Consider the following 23,073-nt stretch of genomic DNA (forward strand, 5'->3'; position numbering starts at 1 on the left):
TGCTAGCACTATGTGCTCCCTCTTCCTCCGTCGCTGCAGATATTCTTCTACACGTCTCTGTCAACCTAAAGGTCGTAAGTAAGTGTGCGTTATCTTATCTGTCTTCCTCGCTCATCCCCAACTGTGTGTGCAAGGTTATAGACGTGGCTTAAATTCGACGAGTCACTCTACCTACTATTACATCCCATCTCAACCGACCCGGCGGGTCTAGGTGAGTTTATGATTACCTACCTACATATATTTCTGTTTGTTCTTTAGCTAACCTGCGCATAGCTTCTCCGAAAGCCTGCCGTCCCTCCGTGCCTTCGTCCAAGACACTACCCACCCAAAGCGATCAGAACGTCCCAGATACACGTATAATATCCTGACTCTACACACCTCCACGCCTCCCACTCAACAAGTGGAGCAAGATAGTCAACAACGCAGTGTCGCACTGCCTGATTCAGTGGCCAAACTGGACTGGAGTCTTCGACGACCAAGGCGACCAGCGTGACACCAAAGGCGATGTGGTGCCCCAAGAACTCGGTATAGTGTGTGCGTTCGCTCTATGAGTCATGGAGTCGTGCTGAGTCACTTGAGTGTGCTGTCGCTGTTATATATTCGCAGTGTCCACAAGCCGTGTCCTTGGGTGGTAATAGTCCACGGAAGGCCCTACTCTATCCTCTGACTGTGCCCCAGCAAGTACTAGGATTGTGAAGGTATAGAATCCTAGAAAGCGTGTCATAGCCGTCATTGGTTTGTAGCGTGTATAAGTAATAGTTTTAGGCGGGAATAGACGACGGAGGCCTCAACTCCTATTCTTCGCCTATGACTCGGTGAACGCTAGGATCGCGAAGGAGGTATACAATTGCGAAGGAGGTATGCGATTGCGGAGGTCTGCAATTGTAGAAGATATGCTGTTGCTGTTCTACGTTCGGAGAATATAGAAATAGTAGTTGTACGTAGGAACGTAGTGAGTAAATCAGCGCATATAACAGAAGGACGTATTATCACTCTCTTTACGCCAGACGGAAGTGCTGAAAATTCTTGAAGATAGCGAGAAATATCATCAGCGGACAGGGGTGTAGTCTACGGTGGTGTTTTGGGTAAAAGATTGTTGCCTCTATATTAGTCAAGAGCTAAACTTTATGCTATCGTACTTCATGCCCTCATTCTCACTCACCATCTTCACCTGGCCTGGCCTGTACCTCCCAGCTTCCAGAAGCAATGTTGCCACCAACCAACCAGCGCAAACTACTATAGTGGCAGCGACTTTGGTAGTGGCAGGCAGCGGCTAAGGCATGATGCCATGCAACTGCTGGCATGCAAACACTATCTTGCCGACCACCAGTGCAAGATGCTGAGGTCTCGGAGTGATGCCATCTAGCTTCCATTACGAAGATACCCTGTTGCCTCCAGCCAAGAAGCGTAAGCTGCTGCGGCTTCGGCCTCGACGGCGGCTGAGAAGTGAGGTCATCCGGCTTCGAGCGTGTAAACACTGTGCTGCCCTCATGCTGCTTCTGATCAATGCAAGATGCTCCTGATCGTGCTGTTACTCATGCGTCTTCGGCAGTAGTAGAGATTGAGACGGTCCAGATGCCCTGTGCAAACACATTGAGCCCGATATTGCACCCAGACAACCGCCGCAAGATGATTCCGTGCTGCTCTCAGCCAATGCAAGCTGCTATTGTTTCTGGCATTACTCATGCTTCTTCGGGAGCGGTAGAGGTTGAGACGTGAGACTGTCCAGCTGTCATATGCAAACACTTTGATGCCCTCGGACAACCAGCGCAAGATGTGGTACTGCCCCTCCTGTTGCCGTTTCGGCTTCGGCTTCAAGTGGGGGTATTTTGTTCGCCGAGGGTTGGGTCGGGCGATGTGTGAAGTGTGCACATTGACAGTGCAAACAAACCTCATCATGCCACCGCGATCGTACTCCGACATCGCCATCTTTCTTCTTGCTGCCGGAGGGGTAGATGGGTGTATATAAGGGCTTCACCCGGCGCAAGTATCCAAACTTCTTATCCCCTCAAGCACACAACTATCCAAGACGTACTTAGCCTGCCAACCAAGCAACTAACCAATCAACCAAAACTTACAAGAGGTTAACCAAGATGCCTACTATCATAGCTTCCTTCGGTGTCAACATTGCTGTGGCCATCCTCTACCTCATGGTCATCGGTATAGGTCTTGACTATGCCCTTGTAAGTCGCAACCCGCCTTTTTCTAGCATGTTAGCTGACAATCTTAGCCCGCTGTCTTCTCCAACGCCAACGTCATCATCCCTATCTTCATGGGCACTGTCTGTGTAGCCATCAACTACTACACACAACTGGCTGCCTCAAGCACTCTAGCCACTGCTGTATCTGATATCCGTGTTGATAATAAGGATGCTCGCAATTTGTTTATTAGGCTGAAGTCGGAGCTCGACATGCTCCGCTTCAACCATACAGAACTCTTGGATTATTGTGAGGAGCTTCAAGATGAGAACGCCATCCTCGCAGAGAAGATTCTAATTTTTCAAGGAAGAGTAAGGAGGGGTTGAAGGGGGAACTAGGGAATGAGAGAGGGAAGGGATGAGAGAAGAAGATAGGGGGAGGAGCATGTATGTATGTCGCCTACGGGCTTGGCAACACTTCAGATCAGCAGGACCTACCCCTGACTGTATACGATCGTCTTACACCTTAACCCACTACCTGTGAATACGTGAGTAGACAATTACATCCTGTAAAATTTCAAGGTATAGAATACTTGTGAAAACACTATGCTGGATACAAGGGTGCATAAGCCGTGCTGTCCTAGAGGAGATGTAGAGGCGAAGGGAACATAATACCGTAAGAGGAGCAGGAAGGGGAGGGTATAAAGGCATCACAGACCCACAGGCACACTGGAGGGGGTTGAGATTGTGATTTCCCTGCTACGCAAGATTGTTTGTGTCTAAAGTGCCTCTCCTACTCCGTGAGAAGGCCTATGTCTGGATACACCATCTAATCATGTTATTAAACCATAACAGGAAGGGGGCGGTATGGGAAAAAAGATACCCTGGGAATCAGGAAAGGACCTTATATCGCAGAGCTTTGTCCACGCTCCTGAAAATAGCCTACGGCAGCTTTGAAGCCGAACCCAGAGGACACGGCGACAAACCAGCGGAGCCGTTCTTACCACAAGAGTAAGCCTAGTCGTCTGATAGTAGCGGCGCCCTCTCGCGGTCTTCACTGACGATCTGGCCACGAGGGAAGGGATCGCGACCAAGAAGGCCTGGCATGCCAACGGCAAGGGAGAGCAGGAAGAGGAGTCCACCAATGGTAAAGGCGAAGACCCACTGGAGCTGCAGAACATGTGGGCGAGTAAGAAACTGGCCAACACCCGTAGCTACGATGTCGTATTAGTAAACTGTACCAAACACCATATACATGCAGTGACTTACAGAACGCCAAAGCTGACAGCGCGAATCCCATTGTGTAGTCCTTGAATGCGATCAAGTAGAACGCGCCATAGCCGACCCAACCCCAGATGAACACATTGGCAACAATACGTGCGGCAAAGTGGTTAGAATGCACGGCCAACGCACCACACCAGTAGAGTGCGATGAAATTCCAGGCAAGCGGGCCACTCAATGCACCAACATGGACCCAGCGGGGACCATTGCTATGGCGGAAGTAGGCAAAAGTGAGGTTGAAGAAGTTCACGACGAGCAAGAATTCCGCGAGCCAGAAGTGACTCCTCACAAAGAGATTGACGAAGCCGAACAGCAGCAGATTGTTGGCGATGAAGTGGCTGCCAATGTTTGCGGCGAAGTTGACCGTGGCGGTGGTAGGCGTGTACAGTGCGTACGCGTAGCCGAGCTGCAGCGCAAAGAGAATGAGCCAGTAGATGGAAGTGAAGATGCTGCTTTGTGCAAAGGGCGTCGAGTAGTTATTGTGCCAGAAGCGATGGTTGTGCGCGCCAGCCGGGGCATGGATGGCGTAGTAGATGCTGCTGATGAGGAGGAGCAGGTAGCTGAGGCTCGTCGTGATCTTGTACAGGAGAATCGACTGCGGTGTATGCTCGTCCCGCTTGGCGAAAGGATTGAGGCTGCGCTGAGAGCCGGAGCTCTGCGTCGATGCGTCAGCCATGGTAAGCTACGCGAGCACGAGAAACTTGTATGGAAGAAGCTTAAGCTGGTGTGTGGTGAGAGGAAGAAAAATCAACGGTAGTGGGGGTAGAGGTAAAGGTGGTGGAGAGATGGAAGAAGAAGGTAGGAGGGAGAGCAGTGCGGTAAAAGGTAACCACCACAAACCCCTAGACCGTGACGTGCCGTGTCTAAGCAGAGCAAAACCCCCTCCGTCACATACGTACATCCGTCCACACGGGCTTTTCTCTTCAGACGGGCAGGCTAAGCAAACAGGGCCCAGACCAGACCCGTAAGGCACGGTACGTCGCCTCTTTCCGCCTTTACTCCACTATCAGGCAAGTAGTGTCCTCGCCTTGTTACTCTTACTCTGCTTAGCATACTTCAACTCAGCATCCTCTCCCCACGGCGCGTCTCCTCAGATCCATCACGACCTAGAAGCAACAGAACATCTCATCTCCCACCTCAACACATACACAACAGCCCTCGAATGCTTCAAACCTGATCACCAACCGTTACGTCACTCACGCTCGGACGCCTTATCCCCATGTCCACGCTCGTGCATGTCGCGCATTGGTCTCCCGCCCCGCATATACGAGAAAAACAAGCCGGCTAAGCCCAAAACCGAAGACGCCGACCCCCGACCCCAGCTCAGATCATCTACGTACCAGTACCATTCAATCCAATCCCAAATAGACACTTCATACCTCGCAAGACCCAGGAAGTTGTGCAAACAATACTACAACACCAACCACCCGGCTGTCATTACCCGTTTCTCAAGCAATCTCCAGAACCAAGCGTTGTGGCTGCCAAGTGTCTATCCATCGTACACGGCAGGCAACGCCGACGTGCCGGCATGCATGCAACCATCCCCCCAACCCAAAGCCAGATCCCGAAACTCTACTGCGTCTAGCCCAGTCCGACGCCCAGTCCGACGCCCCGTCTAACCGACTGGCCACACACAAGCAACCCTATGACCAGCGGGGTCTTGCTAGTGGTTGGCTCCCGCGTTTTCGTGGCGTTGTTTGTGCACTTGCTGTGATGCGGGGATACATTACAGGACATACTGCAGATTTGTCGCAGAAAGTACTGCGGCTGCATACGCAGGGCGGGCCTGGACTACAGGTGTCATGGGTGTCACAATGAGAAGATGGGGTACAGGCGCTTAGGCAGGGTAAGACGTTCTTGCAGTTGGTGGCGTAGGATACGAAATACGGGGTTTATGAAAGTTTGATGTACATGAGATAGACTACAGGATATTCTTCTGGTATAATGACAGGTCATACAGCCACTGATTGATCGGCACGATACCACACTATTAAACGTTTATCGCAATGCCATGTTTACCCCCTACTACTATTCTTGACACAGACTCTATTCAGGTTCCACAGAAAACTACAACCCACAGCTACGCCTCAAAGAACCGGCAACGATTCTATCAAACAATACTGTGTATGATTGTCCTGATCTGTGGATGTAGATAGGTATAGTGTAGATGGATAGATGAATGAACGACGTATACTTCTACTCTATCCAGTCATAACTCGTCTTTGAACCCGGCAAAGTGAGGCATAATATCCAAAGGATCACCATATTTCATCAGTGACCTGCGATGCGTTGTTCAACACGAGGTTCAATCGTCCCAATAGGAAGAATAGAGGCAATGGCAGCAACACAGAAAGGTGATTCCAAAAATGAAGAGTTTCTTGGGTATCTCCTACACGCCCTACATGCTACCTACTACCAACCACACAAACCAGAAACTAGGAACTAAAAACTACTAACCGCTTGCAGACACAAGCCCCCTAGGAAGACAAGGACGCAAAGAAGATTAAGAAAGAAAGAGAGCTACAAACGTATACTTATAAGTCTTGTCTTCTCGTCCGTATTATCTATCCGTCCACCCGTCCAGCTAAAGCAAGGCCAAAGAAGAAGGAGAAGAAGAAGAAGCTGCTTAGAAAAGTCTCACCTACTAAAGAAAAGGCAACGGTAAAGGTAGTTAAAAACCATATACCTGAATCAAGGCCAAGGAAGAACAAGATAATGTAGATAAGCAGGTGGAGATGAAAGAAGTAAGAAGAAGAGCAAGAAAAAGCCACGCCACGCCTTACTTTGTCACTATCAACGGTGACAGCGGAGCACATGGGCCCTAATCACCGGAGCACAAGAAAAGGACCATTTTCGCATGCACCCTTTACACCCGCCTATGCCTACGCCTACACCTGTGCCTACACCCTCTCCTCTCGCAACCTTCCTCTACTCCGCAAATGGAATAACCCCATCTGCCTTAAAAACTGGCAACTCCACCCTCTTCCTCTCTCCCTCCTGCTTCACCGGCGTCTCCGCATGCGTATTAGCAACCCACTGCAATGTCGCCCTGTCCTTTCCCTCCTCTTCCCCAAACCTCTGCTCTGTCATCCCACTACCACCAAAGCTCTGTGCCGTATAATTCACAAACTGCGGTATATTCGACGGCGGAGGCGGCGGCGGCGTGTCAGCGCGAGGGGGCGGTGATGAATCAGCCAGAGGCTCGGTGACGGTGACAAAAGAGGGCATAGGAAGTTGCTCGCGGAGTTGCTCGGGTGTCATGTCCATGTCATGGATATCAGTGGTGGGCGGTTGCATCATGATGCCGTTTGAGATGCGGCGGTCTGGTGTGGGGGCTGAGGAGGTGGATTGGGGAGGGGATTGGAAGGGTTGGGTGGGTGAGGTGCGGGGGAGGACGGAGGATGATTCCATGGAGAGTGGGCGGGGTTGTTCGAGGGGGGCGGTGGCGGTGGATTGGATTTGGGGGGCCTCAGGGGCTGGGGTGGAAGATTTCGCTGGAGAAGGTGGCTTGGATGGTTTGGCTGGTCGACCGAGACCTTTCTTGGTGGTGGCTGTGGCTTTGGCTGCAGGCTTTGCGGCGGGTGCTCGAGTGGCAGGTGCCTTTCGTGTGGTAGTCTTCTTGAGTGCTTCGGTAGCTTTCTTCTCTTCTCTCTCTTTCTCCCGAGCATCATGCTCCTCCTTTGTAGGCATCTTCAGTGTGATCCGCTTCAGACCGGAGGTGAGAGCCTCCAGACCGTCATTCTCCTTGCCTTTGGGGGCGCTGGCCTTGAGGTTTTGGCTAGACGGGATGCGTGATATAGCTGGCCGTTGAGGAGCTCGCGCTGCAGCGGCAGTAGTTTGGCCTCGTGGCTTCTTCAGAGGAACTCCGTTTGTAGGTGCCGAAGGCGCGACGTCTCTCCTGTTGGCTGCCACACTGGGTGCACGACTAACGCTTCTGCCGTCTCCAATGGATGATACGCTCGAAGCAATGCTCATGCGGCGTGCGGAGGAGCGAGGCAGTGCTTGGGCGTCTCCATTGGGAGCAAAGTCTGCGATTGTTTGCCGTCTGCTTGACCGAGCCTTTTCATCTTCAGAAACCCGCTCAGCGTAAGACAGTGCAGGCTTGCGACCGCGTAATTGCCGTCCTGATCCATCTCCGTGTGCAGCAGGTGGCGCCGGCGCAACAGGCTTGTCTTTCTTCACCTTTACTTCCATCAGGTCTTCTGGATGATGACTGCGGGTTTGCCGATCTGTCGGAATGAGCAGACTGCTGAGAGCATGCGCGGCAGTGGCCCAATCGACATCTGGCGGAGGAGGTGTAACGGGTCTAGACGGCGAAGCGTACTTGGCGGAGAGGTTGCGATTGAGTTTCGACGGGTCGACGACTTTGGCGACGTAAGATTGTGTAGGTGACGAGAAGTGTGCGGGAGGCCCGACGCGAGGTGCCTTTGGAACATAGGCAGGCGGGGGATTCACTAGGTTCTCCAGTTCAGCTAGACGAGAAACATGCCACCAGTTAGGATCATAAGTGACAGGCCTGAGCTCCTCTTCAATAGACTCCATGGGCTCATCATCGTCTTGAAAGCTCTGCATGCTCAATCCACTAAGTCGTTGGCGCGGTTGCATGGAGAATCCGAGACCTCTTGGTGGATGCGCTTCTGCAAAGGCCTGGCCGTCGACAAGGCCAGTAAGATGGCTGAAGACTCCACTTGTCAGTGCTCTATCACTGTAACCACCTTCCAGTACCGATATGACACGACCTTCTACTGACGTGCCCTCTTCCTCAGCCAAGCGGACAACGTCCTGTGTGAAGCGGGCATAGAACTCAGTGGGTACGTTGACGGAATGGCGCTGCATTCCCGCCGTCTCCCATTCGCTGGCATCGAAACCGGTGGACAGAAAGATGACAGCCTTGGGGTCGGGATGGTTGGGAGTATTACGTAGACGCTGAGTGTGGTGCTTCAAATACTGGCGTGTCTTTTCAAGTAAGACCATGTATTTATCTTCGTAGATTGCCCAGAACTGCTGTGGAGTCTCCCAAGACTGCAAATGTATGTTCCAGATGGACTGACCGTGAGCGTTGTCGATGCACAGACTAGCCGCCTGGACCTTGTCGTCATCGCCATCCTCACAGGGATAGGAATTGATGTCATGTAAGCTAAAGTAGCCAATCGAAGTCTTCTTCCAGTTTGGCGTGTTCTTGGGCATATTCTGGACTTTCTTGTTACGCGCCCATGTTATGGCCTGCGAGCCGTCTCCGTGGTGTAGATCAATATCGATGATAGCTGCATGTGTGACGTTGTACTCCATAATAGCGTGTTCAATACCGACGTGGACGTTGTTCAGCCAGCAAAACCCAGAAGGAAAGTCATTAGAGCAATGATGTCCAGGCGGGCGGACGCAGACAAAGGCCCTCGAGGGACCACCTCCCATGCTCGTACCTTGAAAGACAGCGTCAACTGCATCCAATACGCCGCCAAGAGCACCTTGGAATGCATTGAGCGATTCGGCGCAGAGGTAGAGATCGCCAGAGTGCAACTCTTGCTGCTTTGATGCCCGACCCGACCCAGCAGACGTATCCCTTGCCAATTCTTTGCCTGTTGTCGCCAGCTTCCGCTCCGCATTGTCGCACAAAGACTTCAACTCGTTCATCCACTTTGTCCCGTGTACGTTGGTAACGACTGGCGAGGTGATGTCGACGACGCGCGAGGTCTTGCGAATCTTGAATGGTATGCGCGCCGGGGGGCTGTGGGTTGGGTGTGGTGGATGGTTTCCCTCGGCGTGTCGCTCTCCTAGACGTACATAGGCGGTTGAAATACCCAAGACACTGGCCAGTATTCTCTCTGGTCGCTCCATGATTAGGCTCAGATGACCCTTGGGTGTCTTTGGCCTGGAATAGCGGTGACCATAGCATTGGTCATGTACAATGACCAAAGTCCCAGCGTTGACTGCGCCTGCCATGCCCTCATGCCGCGCAAGCTCTTTCTTAAAGTATTCCTCGGCCACATCGCATGCACGTAGTGGGGGCTTCTCTGCTGGGTGCGCAGGTCCCAATGGGCTCTTTGGTATGGGTGATTGCATGCTAGGATTGAATGATGCTCGTCTGGAGCTCAAACCTCGCGGCGTGCCAGGTCGATTCATATCACCACGAAGGGAAGAAGTTGAGGTTTTCCGTACCAGGGCAGACGTTGACGAGCGGAAACTGGCCACGCTCGGGCTGCGTTGAACACTATTCTCCCCAGCAAAGTTGGGTGTCGAGGGTGTACGGCGCAGAGTCGAATTTACTGCTGGGGACTTTGGCAGTGGCGTGTTGGAAGGCATATGTAGTGAGAGGCGCTTCAGCGGGTGTGATAGGAGGTTCGCGTCATTGTTTACTGACTGTCGCGCCCCTCGTGGGGTGCCAGGCCTCGCACTCGCGGGGCTCGACCGTTGCTGATTCGACATCTTGGCCCTCTCTGCCCGCGTTGGAACGATGCCTGGCTCGCACTTACGAAGACAGTCTTGGGGGGTGAAAGGAACGTGGCGCTATGACGGAGCTCCCTTGCGTCTTCGTCTGGGCAACCATGCACCAGGGTTCAGCACTAAGCGACATGCCAGCATTAACATCTCATAAGGCTGAATGACCCACTCCTCCTGGCTCAGGCCCGCGGTAGTTTCCCTGGCTAGTCATCATAAGTTTGACATTGAGATCTTGGTATGCGCGTCGCTGTCATCAACTTATTTGTGCTCAAAAAAATCTTTCAACTATTAACACAGAAATGTATCCTTATACTATTCACACATCTACAAGCCCTACTTAAAGTAACAAATCCTGATTCCCGTCCGTCACGCCAGGACTCAAAACCATGTGCTGTGGTTCGTTCTGGTTGACAACCCATCCACCTCCACCAGCGGGGTCTGCTGAAATCGGGCTACCGCCAAACGTGCTCTGTCGCCCTACGCTGGCAAAGTACATGTCTGCGTCAGTGACTGCATTTGCCATACCGCCATTCGTGGGGCTCAGAGAACCATTGCTATTGCCGTTGGTCGGAATGTCAAGCCTTGATCGCTCTGCAACAGAGCGGTCCCGAGCCTGCTGTGCTGCCTTGACGGTAGGAAGTTCGTCCTTTTGCAAAGCTGGCGAGTCTTGTAACTTCCTCGGGCGTGCGCTGCGGAAGACTTGGTTGACAGGCTTGAGATAGACGGTTGCTAGTGTGCCTACATTCAAACACATCTCCTCGAGCGTGCCAGGGTCGAGCTTCTCAGACTCTTCGGCTGTAATTGGGGGTTTCTCGCCCATGACCACCTTTTTCGCTTCGTCTGGGGCAGAAGAGAGAAGACGCCAGTACATGTAGCCGCGATCTCGCAAATCTGGGTTATCTGTCTCTTCTGTGGCCCACTTCAGGACCTTGGGTACAAGTGCCGAGCCACGAGTTGGTCGTTGTATAAACAGCTTCACTGTCGCTGTGAGAAGCGCGAGTTGCACTTCATGCGTCTCCTCCTGGAACGTATCTAAGAAGTCTTCAAGAAGAACATCCGAGTCTTCTATTCGATCCGCGTATTGGCCGATGACCCAGATCATGGCAGCCTTGGCTTCGGGCTCGTCTAGCGAGTCAAGGTTCTCGCACAGAGTCGAGATGATGGACTCATACTGGTTAGGATACTTGCGGAAGATGTTACGAATGACAACCGTCGCCTCCTGCACGATGTATGAGACCTTTGTGCTGACGAGAGAGAGAAGGGTACTGATGCAGAGCTGTGCTGCCGGAGCGATCTTGATAGCCAGCTTGCCGATGGCTCGCACTGACTTGCGTACAAAGTCGACATCGATTTCTGTAGCATACCTGGTCCCTGTTAGTAAGCCGGAGTTTCGGTGGATTGCAGTACATACTCGGCAAGTTCCGTCAGCACTTCCTTGATGTTCCGCTCAGTCGCCAGCATGAAGATGAGCTCAAGCTTGGTAACCTTGACGTATATAGGATCGTTGTATTTACAGAAGAAGACGCGGATGTCATTGCGCAGAACCTCTGGCCGCCGTTGCAGAATCAGAAGGGCGTTGCGAAGTGCTAGATATTGAATCTCGGGTCCTTTTGAAAGGAGTGTGACAAGCGGTGGTGAGAGCTTGTTGCATAAAGAGGTGACGACCTTTTGGTCGCGGATATAGTTCATTAAGTAAAGGATAACGCGGATGCAGGTAAGAACAACGGCAGAATTCGAATGCGAAAGACGTGGTGATATGCGCTCGGCGAGCAGTGCAGCCTCTGAGGTGTCCTGGGGAACATAGTTCATCATGGCCTCTAGGATGTACGTCTGGCCCCATTCAGAGCAATCTGGCAAGATGGAGACGATTTTGGATGCGCTTGCATAGTCGATTGTGAGCTTGATGTTCTCACCTCTCTCCCATATATCCATGAGACCTGCCAGTGCGCTCGACACAACTGTGGGGTTTTCGTCTCGCAACATGCCATTCAGCTTGTCGATGAGACCTGAGCCTTCCACCAGGTGCCTGTCGTGGTCGTAGAGTTTTGCCACGCAAAAGGCCGCTGTCTTCCGCACATATGGATCAGAGTCTTTTAAAAGGTTCTTGAGGTGTGGTACTGTCGCTTCGACGAATTCTCGGACGTGAACGTAGGACATGGTCCGTAGAGCGAGCGCTCTCACTAGGGGGTTGTTGTCGTTCATGTCTTCCTGTATTATGGGTAGTGCTTTGAGCGCAATGTCGGGTTTTATCCTGGCATAGTTGACCAGATACAGGAAGCACCTGCCGCCGTCAGCCTGATTCATACCTCACTACTGTCGCGTCACCCACATCTTCTTGATCTCCAGGCTGGGTATGTGCATACAGCCCACGATATCCGGGAATAGCGCTACCATGTCATTGTTGCTCATGGTCATGTTGGCGACAATCTTCTTGAGGGCTGTCTTCTTTGCTGAAAAGTTCTTGTCCTTCTTGCCGCCGCTGTTCAGCTCCAGACGAAGTTCCGCGACTTTGCCCTGGTGAGTGCGGAGGTTTGGTAAGCGCGTGTGCTCGAATGTGTAGGGTAGAAACATCATGATGGTATAGGGTGTGCATAGCAAGGAAAAGGGCGTCTCTGAAGCCACGCGCGAGGCAGAATGGGGTACAGGAGATGATGCGATATGTACAAGAAAGGAAGTAGGTGTAGTACGAGGAATGGACGTACCCTCGCAAAGAGCTTCGCATCTTGGCCGCCCTGGCTCATGGTGGGCTAATGATGTCGCGTACAAGCTGGGCTGTGTGCACGCTGCATGTGCCTGCCGTAGCACAATCAAGATAACCTCCCTCACAAGCTAGCGCCCCTCCCTTGCCGTTGCCGTTTGGAAGCCGCGTGCGGGGTGGAATTGGCTGATTCGCTCGTCGGTCCGTCTTATATCGCGTCGCGCATGTCGGAAGGAAGGAGGAGTGTATCCTGGTCGTAGAGGATTGACTTGATTGGTAATGTTGGGTGAAAGCAACTTTTGGGGAGTCTGACGGCGGTCAACACGGAGGAGGGGACGTGCGCCAGCCAAGGCCGCGAATGTGGGTCTCTCTGATGCTCCGCGAACGACGACCCCGAATATCGCAAACCTCACGACAACCATCCCAATTGCTTATCCGGGTGTAGCGATCGCAATCATGTCCACTGCTCCACCCCCACCACCCCAGTGGGTCATCGACCTCAACTCTACGCCCGCCTCGAAACCCAAGAGCGCTACCCTCCCAGACCCTCCAGGCTACACAGCGGCATTGACCAAGAAGGAGCGATCGCAAGCATCAAAGACCCAGAGAGTGCCGCCAACCCCGGAAGAGATGGATACTCTCAAGATGAAGAAAGCTTGGGAAGTCGCTATCGCCCCAGCAAAGCAGCTGCCCATGAACGCCTTCGGTGCGTCCCCGCCTCCAGACAGGAAGTCGCGACCCAGCCCATGACTAATTGAAATATAGGCATGTACATGACTGGCAACACACTTCAGATCTTCTCCGTCTTCATGGTCTTCACCCTCTTCAAGACACCCGTCCTCGCTGTACTAGGCCTTCAACGCACATTCGCTCCTTATGAGACACCTGGTACCTCAGGCCGAATGATTGGTGTCAAGCTTGTCTACATTGCATGCAATCTACTCATGCTGGCACTGGGTATCTGGAAGGTCAATGCAATGGGACTACTGCCGACAACGAGATCAGATTGGCTGGCATGGGAGAGTGAGAGAGATTGGTCAGAAAGAGCAGTGCCAAAAGAGTGGTTGTGAATGTTTCATTGGAGATGGAGGTCTGTAATCATTACATACAGGAAAATGCCTCTAGCAATGCCCCATTCGCTTGAAATCGACTTTTTCCAAATCCTGATGCACCCACGGTCCCCATGTAGATCAAGCCAGACTATTTCCGTTCCCCCTTAATCAGTTCCAGTCTGTTTCCATCTCCCTGGTGCTTTTGCCTACCGCACCGCATACTCGCCTAATAGTAGCCCAAGAAACGGCTGCCCTCGCGATCCTCGTAATTGAAATTCTCGTTGCCAGTGAGCGAATTAGCCGTGTACGTATCGCACTGACTCAGGCGATCGTTGATGACCTTGTAGGGCATGCCCCTGATACCAGCTAGGTAGCCCCAGTCAACATCCACCTCATCATCTTCCATAAAAGCCGGGTAGTTCTGGAAGAACCTGTCCAAGCCATGCTCATGAATGTACTCCACAAGAACAGGATTGTCCAGGACATACTCATGAATGCCCTCGGCAGACGCCTCTCCCATCGGCACGACCTGGTATCCCCGAACCTCAGCCTCAGGAGATTCTCGAACGTCGTTAATGGGTGCAGCCGGGTGGCTCCAGAAAGCTGGGTCGAGCTCCCGCATGTCCTCCATGGCGGAGGTGATGCCATTTCCAGGAACAGCGACTTCCTCAGCTTCCCCAGCTCCTGCGTACGCCATGGGCACAGTCGGATAGTCATACTCAGCGACAGCCTCGGCGGGAAAGTATGACGCCTGCGGTTCGGTCCAGCGGTTGAAGACGGTGGCAATCGTCTCTCTCAAGTCCTCCATCAGCTCGTCTATCGCAGAGTTGATGTCAAAGTCATAATTAGAGACACCCTGAACACCCTCGGTAAGCACGATTGAAATTTTCAATCTAGTGACAGCCTCGGCGGGGAAGTATAACGGTCGAGGTCGGGCCAAGTGGTTGGCGTTGGTGGTGGCCGACTCCGCTATCTCCAGCTCCTCGTCCAAGTCTGCGCGTTGATCGTGCACCGATGATGTAGACTCCATGTCGCTGGGTAGGCTATCAAGCCAAGCACCGATGACGAGGTTGAGTGTGAATTCTTTCTTCTTGTTAGTAAAATTGATGACTATGATTCGATTGGTCTGCATACCGGCGTTACCTGCTACATCCATGACGGTTGGAGGAAGGTGCGAGATCGAACTCATGGCGATAAATTGGGCAGAGTTGAATCTGTGCTTCAGTTAGTAGTGAAGTAACAGTGATGGTTGAGTTCAAGATGATGAAGAACCGACAGTGTAGAGAAAGGTTTATGTTGAGGTTCAAATCGTTGTAGCCGTGGGCTGGTAGAGAGGAGAGAGAATGAGTGATGGCGTCAAAGGACAGTTGAGGTGCAGCCTTCAATTCTGTAGTTCGGGTGTCAAGGCGGCCCAATTGAAGAATTGAGGGAAGGTTGAAGCTGAGGTAGCAGTGAGTTGGCAGGGAAGAGAAGGTTAGGCTGTGGTCAAAGTCAAGATTCAGATTGACATAGTAGTGAACTAACAAAGAAGAGAGTAGAGTAGTGGTGGAGTCAAAATTTGGTGGAAGTGCAGCCTTATGATCTGCGCTGTCGGTGTCGAAGCGGTCGGTGGCAGAGCCTGACCCCGTGGGTCTAGGCCAGAGAGCGTTTGTATTGCGGGCGGGATTTCGTCAGCTGCGGTCGTATCAGGGGCACCTGGGCTGCGTCTGCAAAGTTTTGCGGGGCAATACCGCCTTTTACAAACGTCTTTTGCGATAGAATGTGAGTCTTGGCCACACTGCTTTGCGTTTGTACTGCCAAAAGAAGGATGTTTCGCCGTATTAGGCAATCGATGCTTTGGCGGGTGCTGCTGCAGCTGGCGGAGGATGACAGATCAGAATATCGAGTGTTTGCGAATACTGTAAATGTTAAGGGTGTGCTTGGCGGCGCGGACGATGCGAGGTGTGTGGAGATGGCTAAGTGACTTGGTGGGCATGCGCTAGCATCTCTGAATAGCAGCTCTAGAGCCGATGTCCATACCAACGTAAAATGTAAGGTGTCAATGGATACCGCTACTTAGGAAGACCGTAATTGACGTGTGAAGCTCCAAAATGGGGTTGAGCCACTATAGCACGGGTCTACTATTTGAATCAACCGAAATCCGTAAATTTTATAGCTATGGAACTACATGTATGCTTTCATACAGTGCACAGAACAGCCATAGTACTCATAGAATATCAAAACTACCAGAAAATACCAAATAATATAGTCGTTGAACTACACATAGGCGGTATCAGGCAGACAACTTACCTTTGCCAAATCTATGGCATGCTGAACAGCCTCCAAATCTCTGGCTATACTATGGAATCTCAGGATGAAGGCCAATTGAATCTCTCATTCTATCAGAGCTACCATCCGCAAGTGAGAGAGGCCTACCCCGCTAGATAGAGCAGACTTATAAGGCATAAGTTCTCTTCTCTTGGCTTTTAGTAACAAAACCTCTTTATTGCTACGTAGATAGCACAACACGACTTATATCCATTCTACCACCGCAACTACCACCACTATGTCTAGCGATCCCCCAGCCGCAGTACGCGCACACCTTGCTCTCTTACTATCCGCCATCCAAGAGCCTACCACGGAAAAAATACTACTTCAACAACAGCCCTCCCCATCTCCTATCCGCGGTATTGCACTCGAGCAGTTCCTTCTTCGACACCCACCCACCGGAATCCCCGCTACCATTATCTACGCTATTCTCTTCAAGGTCATGAACGCGCTGACGACTCTCCACAAGCACCACGTTGTGCACGGCAATGTCTGCGCTGAGAAAATCATCCTTGAAATGCCGGCCGTAGCCTCTCTATTCGATCAACGCGCGACCCACATGACCGTCCACCTCCTTCTCTCCCGCTTCTCTACAGTCACACCCGCCCCCGTCACAAACACACAGTCAGAGGACGATGTGAAGGGAGTACTCCATACAATCACCAATCTCGCCATAGAGAATGAGTATGTCGTCGAGAAGAAGAACAACAGGATTGACCACCACATGCCCCCCGTCTCTGCCAAACCGTCCGCGCTTCTTGCGGAGTTGGTCTGGGACTTGGAAAATATGAAAATACACCCAACTGGTCTCGAAAGCCTTAGGCAAAAGTGGTGGAAGCCTATGGCGCTGGTATTAATGGCGCCCAACGTTCAGGCTACACAGGAAGAGGTTGAAGAGATGCGCTCCAAGGCACCTGATGCGTTTACAGAGCTGCTTCCCGAATGGTGCATCGTTTTATGTGTGGTGTGTGAGGGGCCGAGACATCATGAGAGGTTTGGGAGCGCTATCTAGGGTTATCTGCGTCGGTTGGTTGATAGGTTGACTTGAGACCATGGCGGCGGGAGAGAACAATTGGACCTGTAAAGTATTATCCGGAGAAGGCGAATAAGAGGTCCTATACTCTGACTGTTCGTGTTACGTCAAAGAGACCGATCTTTTGCTTGTCTGACATGCCATCTTTCAGAAGCCCTGTCACTTCCTCGCTTTGTCTTCCGCGTTGGTTGCTGATGACTGTGGTGTTCCCCTTCTTAAACTCACACGTTCGTCCTGTTGTACCGGATACCCACAGTTTGACGTTACTAAACTGATGTTGGGCTCCAAGCAAATTCGTTCCGTATGCCGACGCCCAAGGCGCATCCACCTGCCATGGATCGAGGCACTCGCGAATTTCCGGTGAAAAGGCAGTGACGACAACAATCTGACGTCCTTCCTTCATCGCAGTCGACACGGCCAAAGTACCTGCCGCCATGGGGTTCCTGACTTCATCGACAAGCCATAAGAGATCTCGCATGTGTTTCTCGTTGTGCTTATTGACATCCCATTCCTGTATCCCGGTTTCCTCGTCAAACTCTGGTATCTTCTTGACCACTGTGGGGATATCTGAATCAGGGATCTTACTCCACAGTGTGCATCCCAGCAGTGTTACATTTGTACCGGGCACATCTGTTCTTGATTCATACAGCACTTCCAATCTTCCCTTTGTTCCTGGGTCTTTCTCCATCCTTTGTGCCAACTGTAATCCTTCTATCCATGTTATGCCGTGAAACTCTAGTGCACCGAGCACAAGATACACCTTTTCGTGGAGATTACAACGCCGGATGAGGAAAGAGAGGTATTCATCGTAATCTGCCAGTCGTCCAATGTTTCCGGCCAGTATGAGAAATGGCGCTACCACAGGGATGTGGAAGGAAAGGTATTGTGATTCGTGGTCGAGATGGAGGTCTGACAGGACTTGAAAGGCCGTTTTCGGGCCGGAGAATAGGCTAGACAGACGGCGGAATTTAGATGGCGACATTGTCGGAGTGTGATCGGTTTGTTGTTTCCAGAAAGTTTATTTTGCGCTGACTTTGCGATGTCGCGCTTGAAAGCGGGGTGGTTGATGGCGTAATGCGTGCTGGGTATAGCTGAGATAAAGGTTCAGACCAGGGTATCAAGAATGCAAGACAGCAAGAGACAAAACAATCAGTATGAGCATTGAAGAAAATCAAAACTGCAGGTAGGGAGAGATAACAGTCATATTATGGACGTCAGCGCGCTCCGCTGAGGCTGAAGGAACCATAACTATTCCAAAACTATTCCATGCACTGCGGAATCACCATCAGCCGCAGCGTTTTCGTTGCATCACCCTTGACGCCATTGCTGGATCTCACCGCATCAATCATGTGCGCGATTACGACATTAGAAATTGCGTGTCGCTGCAAGTAGGCGTAAGCTTTTGCGCGGCGGTGCTTGTGAAGGAGCTGGGGGATGGTGGTGGCTGTGGTGTAGTTGCGGTGGACAGAATTAGACGCTGGCTAAACTGCTTTCGGGCGGTGGGTATTCTCTGCCCCACCTTCATCATTCCTCCCCAGGGTAGGCGCTACCGCTTCGGCATCAACGACATATACTTCACCGCCAGTATCGTCAGTTGTAGCTATGCTGTTTTGAGGAAATGATTCCTCTTATTCCTGCACTCGCTGCGCAATCCAGAACAGCAGAGTCAAAGTTAAGCGTACCCTCTTCAGCACTTAGCCTGTACGTCCGTCCTTTGACCGTCCTAAGGACAACCTACACGATAACCCTCTTGTCGCTTACTTGATTCCCGGTACTTTCAGCCTGTACATGCGAGTGCCAAATAAATAGGAAATTATAGGATTACCGCCTTAATAAGAAAACTCAATCTGTGCGAACATCCTGTGCTGTCGTGACGAGGAATCATGAGAGCAGTATGACCATCAGGTGAGCATGACACTATTTGAGGCACAACGAAATAGATTGAGACATCTTCAGACAGCTGATTCAATATTTTGCCTCCGAAGATGCCGATACACCGATGCCATGCGGGAGCCTGAGCTGACTGTACCTGACCCTCCCTGGAAGGATCCGCCAAACTGGACCATCGGCTCGGAATCCCATCTTCGCCTGAAGCACTGATATCATGTAATCGTACACCCCGCTCGCAAGTCCAAAGTTACATCATCAAGCAAGCAGGTCGCATGAATGGGAGGGACGACTGAACAAGACACAAATCAGCAGCCAGATCCCACCTAGAGGAAGCCACGAGCAGCTTTAGTGCCATTGGATATACAATGAAGATCTTCAGGGCTGTATAACTTCGAGTGCACACTATGAGGAAGTTGTTGAGTGCTGTATGTTATCCGGCTAAATGTACATATCCTCACAGCCCCTGCTTGCGGCTGACCCGCACGTCGCAAGAATCTTCACGATGCAAGCCCGCTCCCAAAATACCAGAAGCAATCTCACAAAGCTATCGATTATAATTCCAAGATTCCAGAGAAACAATCGGAAACCAGTACCAGGATTGCGGATGCTCTGGATCAAGATGGTTCGGCGATCTTCATTTATCTGATCTCACCATGAACCTGGAGAGCCAACAAACTATGTCTGACCTATGAACGGGACGATATTGCAACCGTGTATCCCTGAAACCTTGTACCTGGAACCAATCTTCCAGAATGTCTAAGAATAGTGCGCAACCCACGCACCGGCTAGATGTTCCTAGTGCATTGCATGTACCGTACATCGGGTTTTCTCTTTGAGTCAGCCTGCTAGTATCAGGAGATTATCGCATCAAGGTACTTGTAGGGATCACAAGAGAAGTCATTCCTAGGAATATCTCATTACCAAGCAGCTCGATTCTAGCGCCCGAAGCATTTGTTCAAGATGGCGCATCTAAAAATCAAGGGATTACAGGTACTCGGCTTACCACACTCCCCCACATTGCATCTGGCTATATCCTACGAATATCTTACAACATCAAATATCGAGCTGCATGTGCAATATATGCTCGTATTGCAGCGATATCTCGCACCGAACTCTTCCTCACGTACTCGCCAAACAACTGACAAGCATACATCACTCATAACTCCGCTTGGGTTGTCCAATAATTAATTAAGGCTCTGACATGACCGTTTGGTTGCTAGCTCTTATCAGTCTCAGCGTGGCGCTCTTCGATCGATACAATATCCGATATCAGTCAACCGAGGCGTGGCCAGAACTGTAGATCTGCGCTGAAAATCCTATCGGATACTACTGTCAAGTATATACAGGGAATGGGATCTTCGTATTCATCTAAACTACGGCTCTGGCAAAGAGGACGGCTGGTTGTGCCAACATACCAATCTATCGTATCCGATGGATGTTCTAGTCTGCAAAATGCAGAGAAGGTAGATGTATAAAGCAGTGGATTCTGACTGTTTTCATATCTCATCTTTACTTTACACTTGTATCATTATCTTTGAAGAAGATGAGGTTTCTGTCTTACTTGAGTCAAGCCCTCTTGGCATGCATCCCCCTCACTGAAGCCCACCCAGGCATGGGCGACACAATGAACGAGATGCGCTATCTAGCCGCTCGTGAGAAGCGTCAGGCCGCCAAAGAGCTCATCGGGGACCTCAAGACCCTCGCAGACTCCAAGCTTACAGCCATTGGCAAAGACATCAAAGCCATCATTCTTGACCAGAAGTCTGCCGAGTCATCTACCATTGATGGTTCGATTCCCGCCGGCAACATCGGAAGTGCAGCCTGCAAAGCGGACATGTGCTGTCACTGGAAATGGCTGGCATACGAAATGACTGCGAAGTTCAACGGGACCTCCGGCCGCTGCAGCAAGTTCGCACGCCAAGCCGTACGTCTAGGATTCCACGATGCAGCCGTGTGGTCCAAGAGCGCCAGTTACGGCGGTGCAGATGGCAGTATCCTCCTCAGCGATGAGATGTCCCGAACAGACAACAATGGGCTCGCCGATATTGCTGATCAGACAAAGAAATGGTACACCAAGTACAACCAATATGGCATGAGCATGGCCGACATCATCCAATTTGGCGCCAACGTCGCAACCGTCGTATGCCCCCTTGGCCCTCGCATCCGCACCTTCGTCGGCCGCAAAGACAATAGTAAAGCCGGGCCTACTGGCTTGCTGCCCGGCGAAAAGGACTCCGCCGACAAGCTGATCAAGCTCTTTTCCGACAAGACAATCGATGCACACGACCTCGTCGCTCTGGTTGGCGCACACACGACATCCCAGCAGCATTTTGTCAATACCGCGCGCTCAGGCGACCCCCAAGACTCTACTCCAGGAATCTGGGATATGGCATTCTATCCCCAGATAACAGGAAACCCACCAGTTCGCGTCATCAAGTTCCAGAGCGACATCAATTTGAGCAAGGACTCGAGGACTAGTCCTTCGTGGACGCAGTTTAGTGATCGCAATACGGCGCAGGGTCGTTGGAACGTGGTATGTCTCGATCAACGTCCCTCATTTGTCTGCGATGCGATGGAATTCACAGCTGACTGAACATCACAGGACTACGCCAAGGCATACACCCGTCTCTCAGTTCTCGGTGTCAACAACATCAATGATCTGAAAGAATGCACGAAGGTCCTACCTCCGGCGCGGCCGACCTTTGTCAGTGAAGACCAGGTGCTGCTGGACAGGTGGCTGAATGGCGAGTTCGATCAGTTGAACGACTTGGTGGACAACGCTATTCAGTTGACGGGTGTCATATCGTCGACTTAGGTCCATAGTGCGTCGTGGAAATGGATGCGAGATGCGTCGGAATACTAAGCTTTGTTACACGTGGTGCTGTTGTTGCCGTGGCAGTTTGTGGTGCACGATATGCCTCTTCCCTTTTGGGTTGCATGTTCAGTTTCAGGTTGCGGTGCGCAAAATGACTTGAGATGAGATGGATGGCGGGGTAATCTTTCCAATCGTGAAATGAAAATGCGAGCATCGATTACTAGTGGGGGCGAGGCGGGGCGAGGCGAGGCTGTGTTGTGAGACTATATCCAAAACGCATTAGCGCCTCGCTAGAGAAAATGAAGGTGAAGGTGGCTTGGTTCTACGATGCTGTGTGATGGCGACTTGGCTATCTGGGGTGCTGTGTACGTCGCGTTCATGTCGCATCTGGTAGTCTCATCTATTCTGCTGTCAAATCTAGATCGCACGCAGAGAGACGGAATGGCCTGCTCGTGAGCGAAAGACAGTGCATGCTTGAGGAGACCTACTATGCTGTGGAGACCAATACACCCCAATTATTCTTTCCCTCTACCACAACTGGAATGAGCCAGCTAGTTCCCTCCCATTTGTGACAAACCTAATCATCCTCACTTTGCTGCTTCTAGTAAATATGCACATGCCCAATCCTATCCCTGCACTGCCCTAGACACCTCCATCCCCAAAGATGCATGCCCGGAAGCCAGCAGCACCATCCCCCGCCTCCTTCTCGCCCGACTAACAGCCATGCAAACCCACCTCGGGACTGCACACCTCCTAGCAGCCATCCTCGACTACCCTCCTGTCATGGATTGGCTAGCCATGACGTATACTCCCGGGCGCAACATCTCCGGACTCATGCAGATGCAGTACCAGCACATGAGCATGCCGCCTTGTGTCGTGTTCGACATGTTCGCGCAATTGGTGCAAGTGCAGGCGCATCTCAGTGCGCATAGGTTGTGCCATGCGGATTTGAATGAGGGCAGAAATGTTATGCTTATTGTGCGGGAGCGAGATGCGTAGCCTTGCATTAGACTAGTCGACTATAGCAGAATGCAAGTGTGTGACGAGAGGATAGCGATGGATCGCGAGGTTCGGTTCTTTAGAAGATGGTGCATCATGGGGATGAGGTAGATAGGCGTTGGCGACGAGAGGACTTTGATCCGGCGGAATTGAAGCGGGTGGGTCTGTTTTATGTGCTGGTTTGCCTGTACGTGGTAGCAAGGGGGAGGGGGAGGAAGATGATGCTAGAGATGCTTAGGAGAACTGCTGGTTGATCGCCGAATTTGGGAAAGATTAGGACGCTAGTGGAATTCGGGGGGGAATGGAAATTGAGGAGATTCTGGGGTGAGATGGGAATGTGAGGGAATATGATTCATTTGCGTCTTTAGGTATAACTTTGGCAACTTGCGCAATGTGATATCGTACCATCTTTGCTTGCCTTGA

The 23,073-nt window shown here is 51.5% G+C and overlaps 10 protein-coding genes across 10 annotated transcripts; 5 read left to right on the forward strand and 5 right to left on the reverse strand.

The window, feature by feature from the left end:
• Positions 1–2,093: 2,093 nt before the first annotated feature.
• On the forward strand, positions 2,094–2,524 carry PtrM4_066270 (TniQ domain containing protein; the record flags this gene model as incomplete). The annotated part of the gene is made up of 2 exons (XM_001933331.1): positions 2,094–2,183; positions 2,231–2,524. The coding sequence occupies 2 exons, from the start codon at positions 2,094–2,096 to the stop codon at positions 2,522–2,524; spliced, it is 384 nt and encodes a 127-aa protein (XP_001933366.1).
• Positions 2,525–3,154: 630 nt separating this feature from the next.
• Positions 3,155–4,094, reverse strand: PtrM4_066280 (EriC, Chloride channel protein EriC; the record flags this gene model as incomplete). The annotated part of the gene is made up of 2 exons (XM_001933332.2): positions 3,155–3,351; positions 3,407–4,094. The coding sequence occupies 2 exons, from the start codon at positions 4,092–4,094 to the stop codon at positions 3,155–3,157; spliced, it is 885 nt and encodes a 294-aa protein (XP_001933367.1).
• Positions 4,095–4,464: 370 nt separating this feature from the next.
• Positions 4,465–9,841, reverse strand: PtrM4_066290 (AcuC, Deacetylase; the record flags this gene model as incomplete). The annotated part of the gene is made up of 2 exons (XM_001933333.2): positions 4,465–4,472; positions 6,949–9,841. The coding sequence occupies 2 exons, from the start codon at positions 9,839–9,841 to the stop codon at positions 4,465–4,467; spliced, it is 2,901 nt and encodes a 966-aa protein (XP_001933368.2).
• A 352-nt stretch (positions 9,842–10,193) lies between these two features.
• On the reverse strand, positions 10,194–12,430 carry PtrM4_066300 (Vesicle coat complex, various subunit; the record flags this gene model as incomplete). Its single annotated transcript, XM_001933334.2, has 3 exons — positions 10,194–11,220; positions 11,268–12,137; positions 12,186–12,430. The coding sequence occupies 3 exons, from the start codon at positions 12,428–12,430 to the stop codon at positions 10,194–10,196; spliced, it is 2,142 nt and encodes a 713-aa protein (XP_001933369.2).
• Positions 12,431–13,010: 580 nt separating this feature from the next.
• PtrM4_066310 (DUF1077 domain containing protein) lies at positions 13,011–13,624 on the forward strand (the record flags this gene model as incomplete). Its single annotated transcript, XM_001933335.2, has 2 exons — positions 13,011–13,260; positions 13,320–13,624. 2 exons carry the CDS (start codon positions 13,011–13,013, stop codon positions 13,622–13,624), a joined length of 555 nt encoding a protein of 184 aa, XP_001933370.1.
• A 208-nt stretch (positions 13,625–13,832) lies between these two features.
• Positions 13,833–14,795, reverse strand: PtrM4_066320 (uncharacterized protein; the record flags this gene model as incomplete). Its single annotated transcript, XM_001933336.2, has 1 exon — positions 13,833–14,795. One exon carries the CDS (start codon positions 14,793–14,795, stop codon positions 13,833–13,835), a length of 963 nt encoding a protein of 320 aa, XP_001933371.2.
• Positions 14,796–16,151: 1,356 nt separating this feature from the next.
• Positions 16,152–16,925, forward strand: PtrM4_066330 (uncharacterized protein; the record flags this gene model as incomplete). The annotated part of the gene is made up of 1 exon (XM_001933337.2): positions 16,152–16,925. The coding sequence occupies one exon, from the start codon at positions 16,152–16,154 to the stop codon at positions 16,923–16,925; it is 774 nt and encodes a 257-aa protein (XP_001933372.1).
• A 103-nt stretch (positions 16,926–17,028) lies between these two features.
• PtrM4_066340 (uncharacterized protein) lies at positions 17,029–17,928 on the reverse strand (the record flags this gene model as incomplete). The annotated part of the gene is made up of 1 exon (XM_001933338.1): positions 17,029–17,928. One exon carries the CDS (start codon positions 17,926–17,928, stop codon positions 17,029–17,031), a length of 900 nt encoding a protein of 299 aa, XP_001933373.1.
• Positions 17,929–20,460: 2,532 nt separating this feature from the next.
• On the forward strand, positions 20,461–21,651 carry PtrM4_066350 (peroxidase multi-domain protein; the record flags this gene model as incomplete). The annotated part of the gene is made up of 2 exons (XM_001933339.2): positions 20,461–21,369; positions 21,439–21,651. 2 exons carry the CDS (start codon positions 20,461–20,463, stop codon positions 21,649–21,651), a joined length of 1,122 nt encoding a protein of 373 aa, XP_001933374.2.
• Positions 21,652–22,374: 723 nt separating this feature from the next.
• On the forward strand, positions 22,375–22,650 carry PtrM4_066360 (uncharacterized protein; the record flags this gene model as incomplete). The annotated part of the gene is made up of 1 exon (XM_066105727.1): positions 22,375–22,650. The coding sequence occupies one exon, from the start codon at positions 22,375–22,377 to the stop codon at positions 22,648–22,650; it is 276 nt and encodes a 91-aa protein (XP_065964354.1).
• Positions 22,651–23,073: the final 423 nt, after the last annotated feature.

The sequence above is a fragment of the Pyrenophora tritici-repentis genome, chromosome 2 (assembly GCF_003171515.1).
Source record: "Pyrenophora tritici-repentis strain M4 chromosome 2, whole genome shotgun sequence".
Classification (NCBI taxonomy): domain Eukaryota; kingdom Fungi; phylum Ascomycota; class Dothideomycetes; order Pleosporales; family Pleosporaceae; genus Pyrenophora; species Pyrenophora tritici-repentis.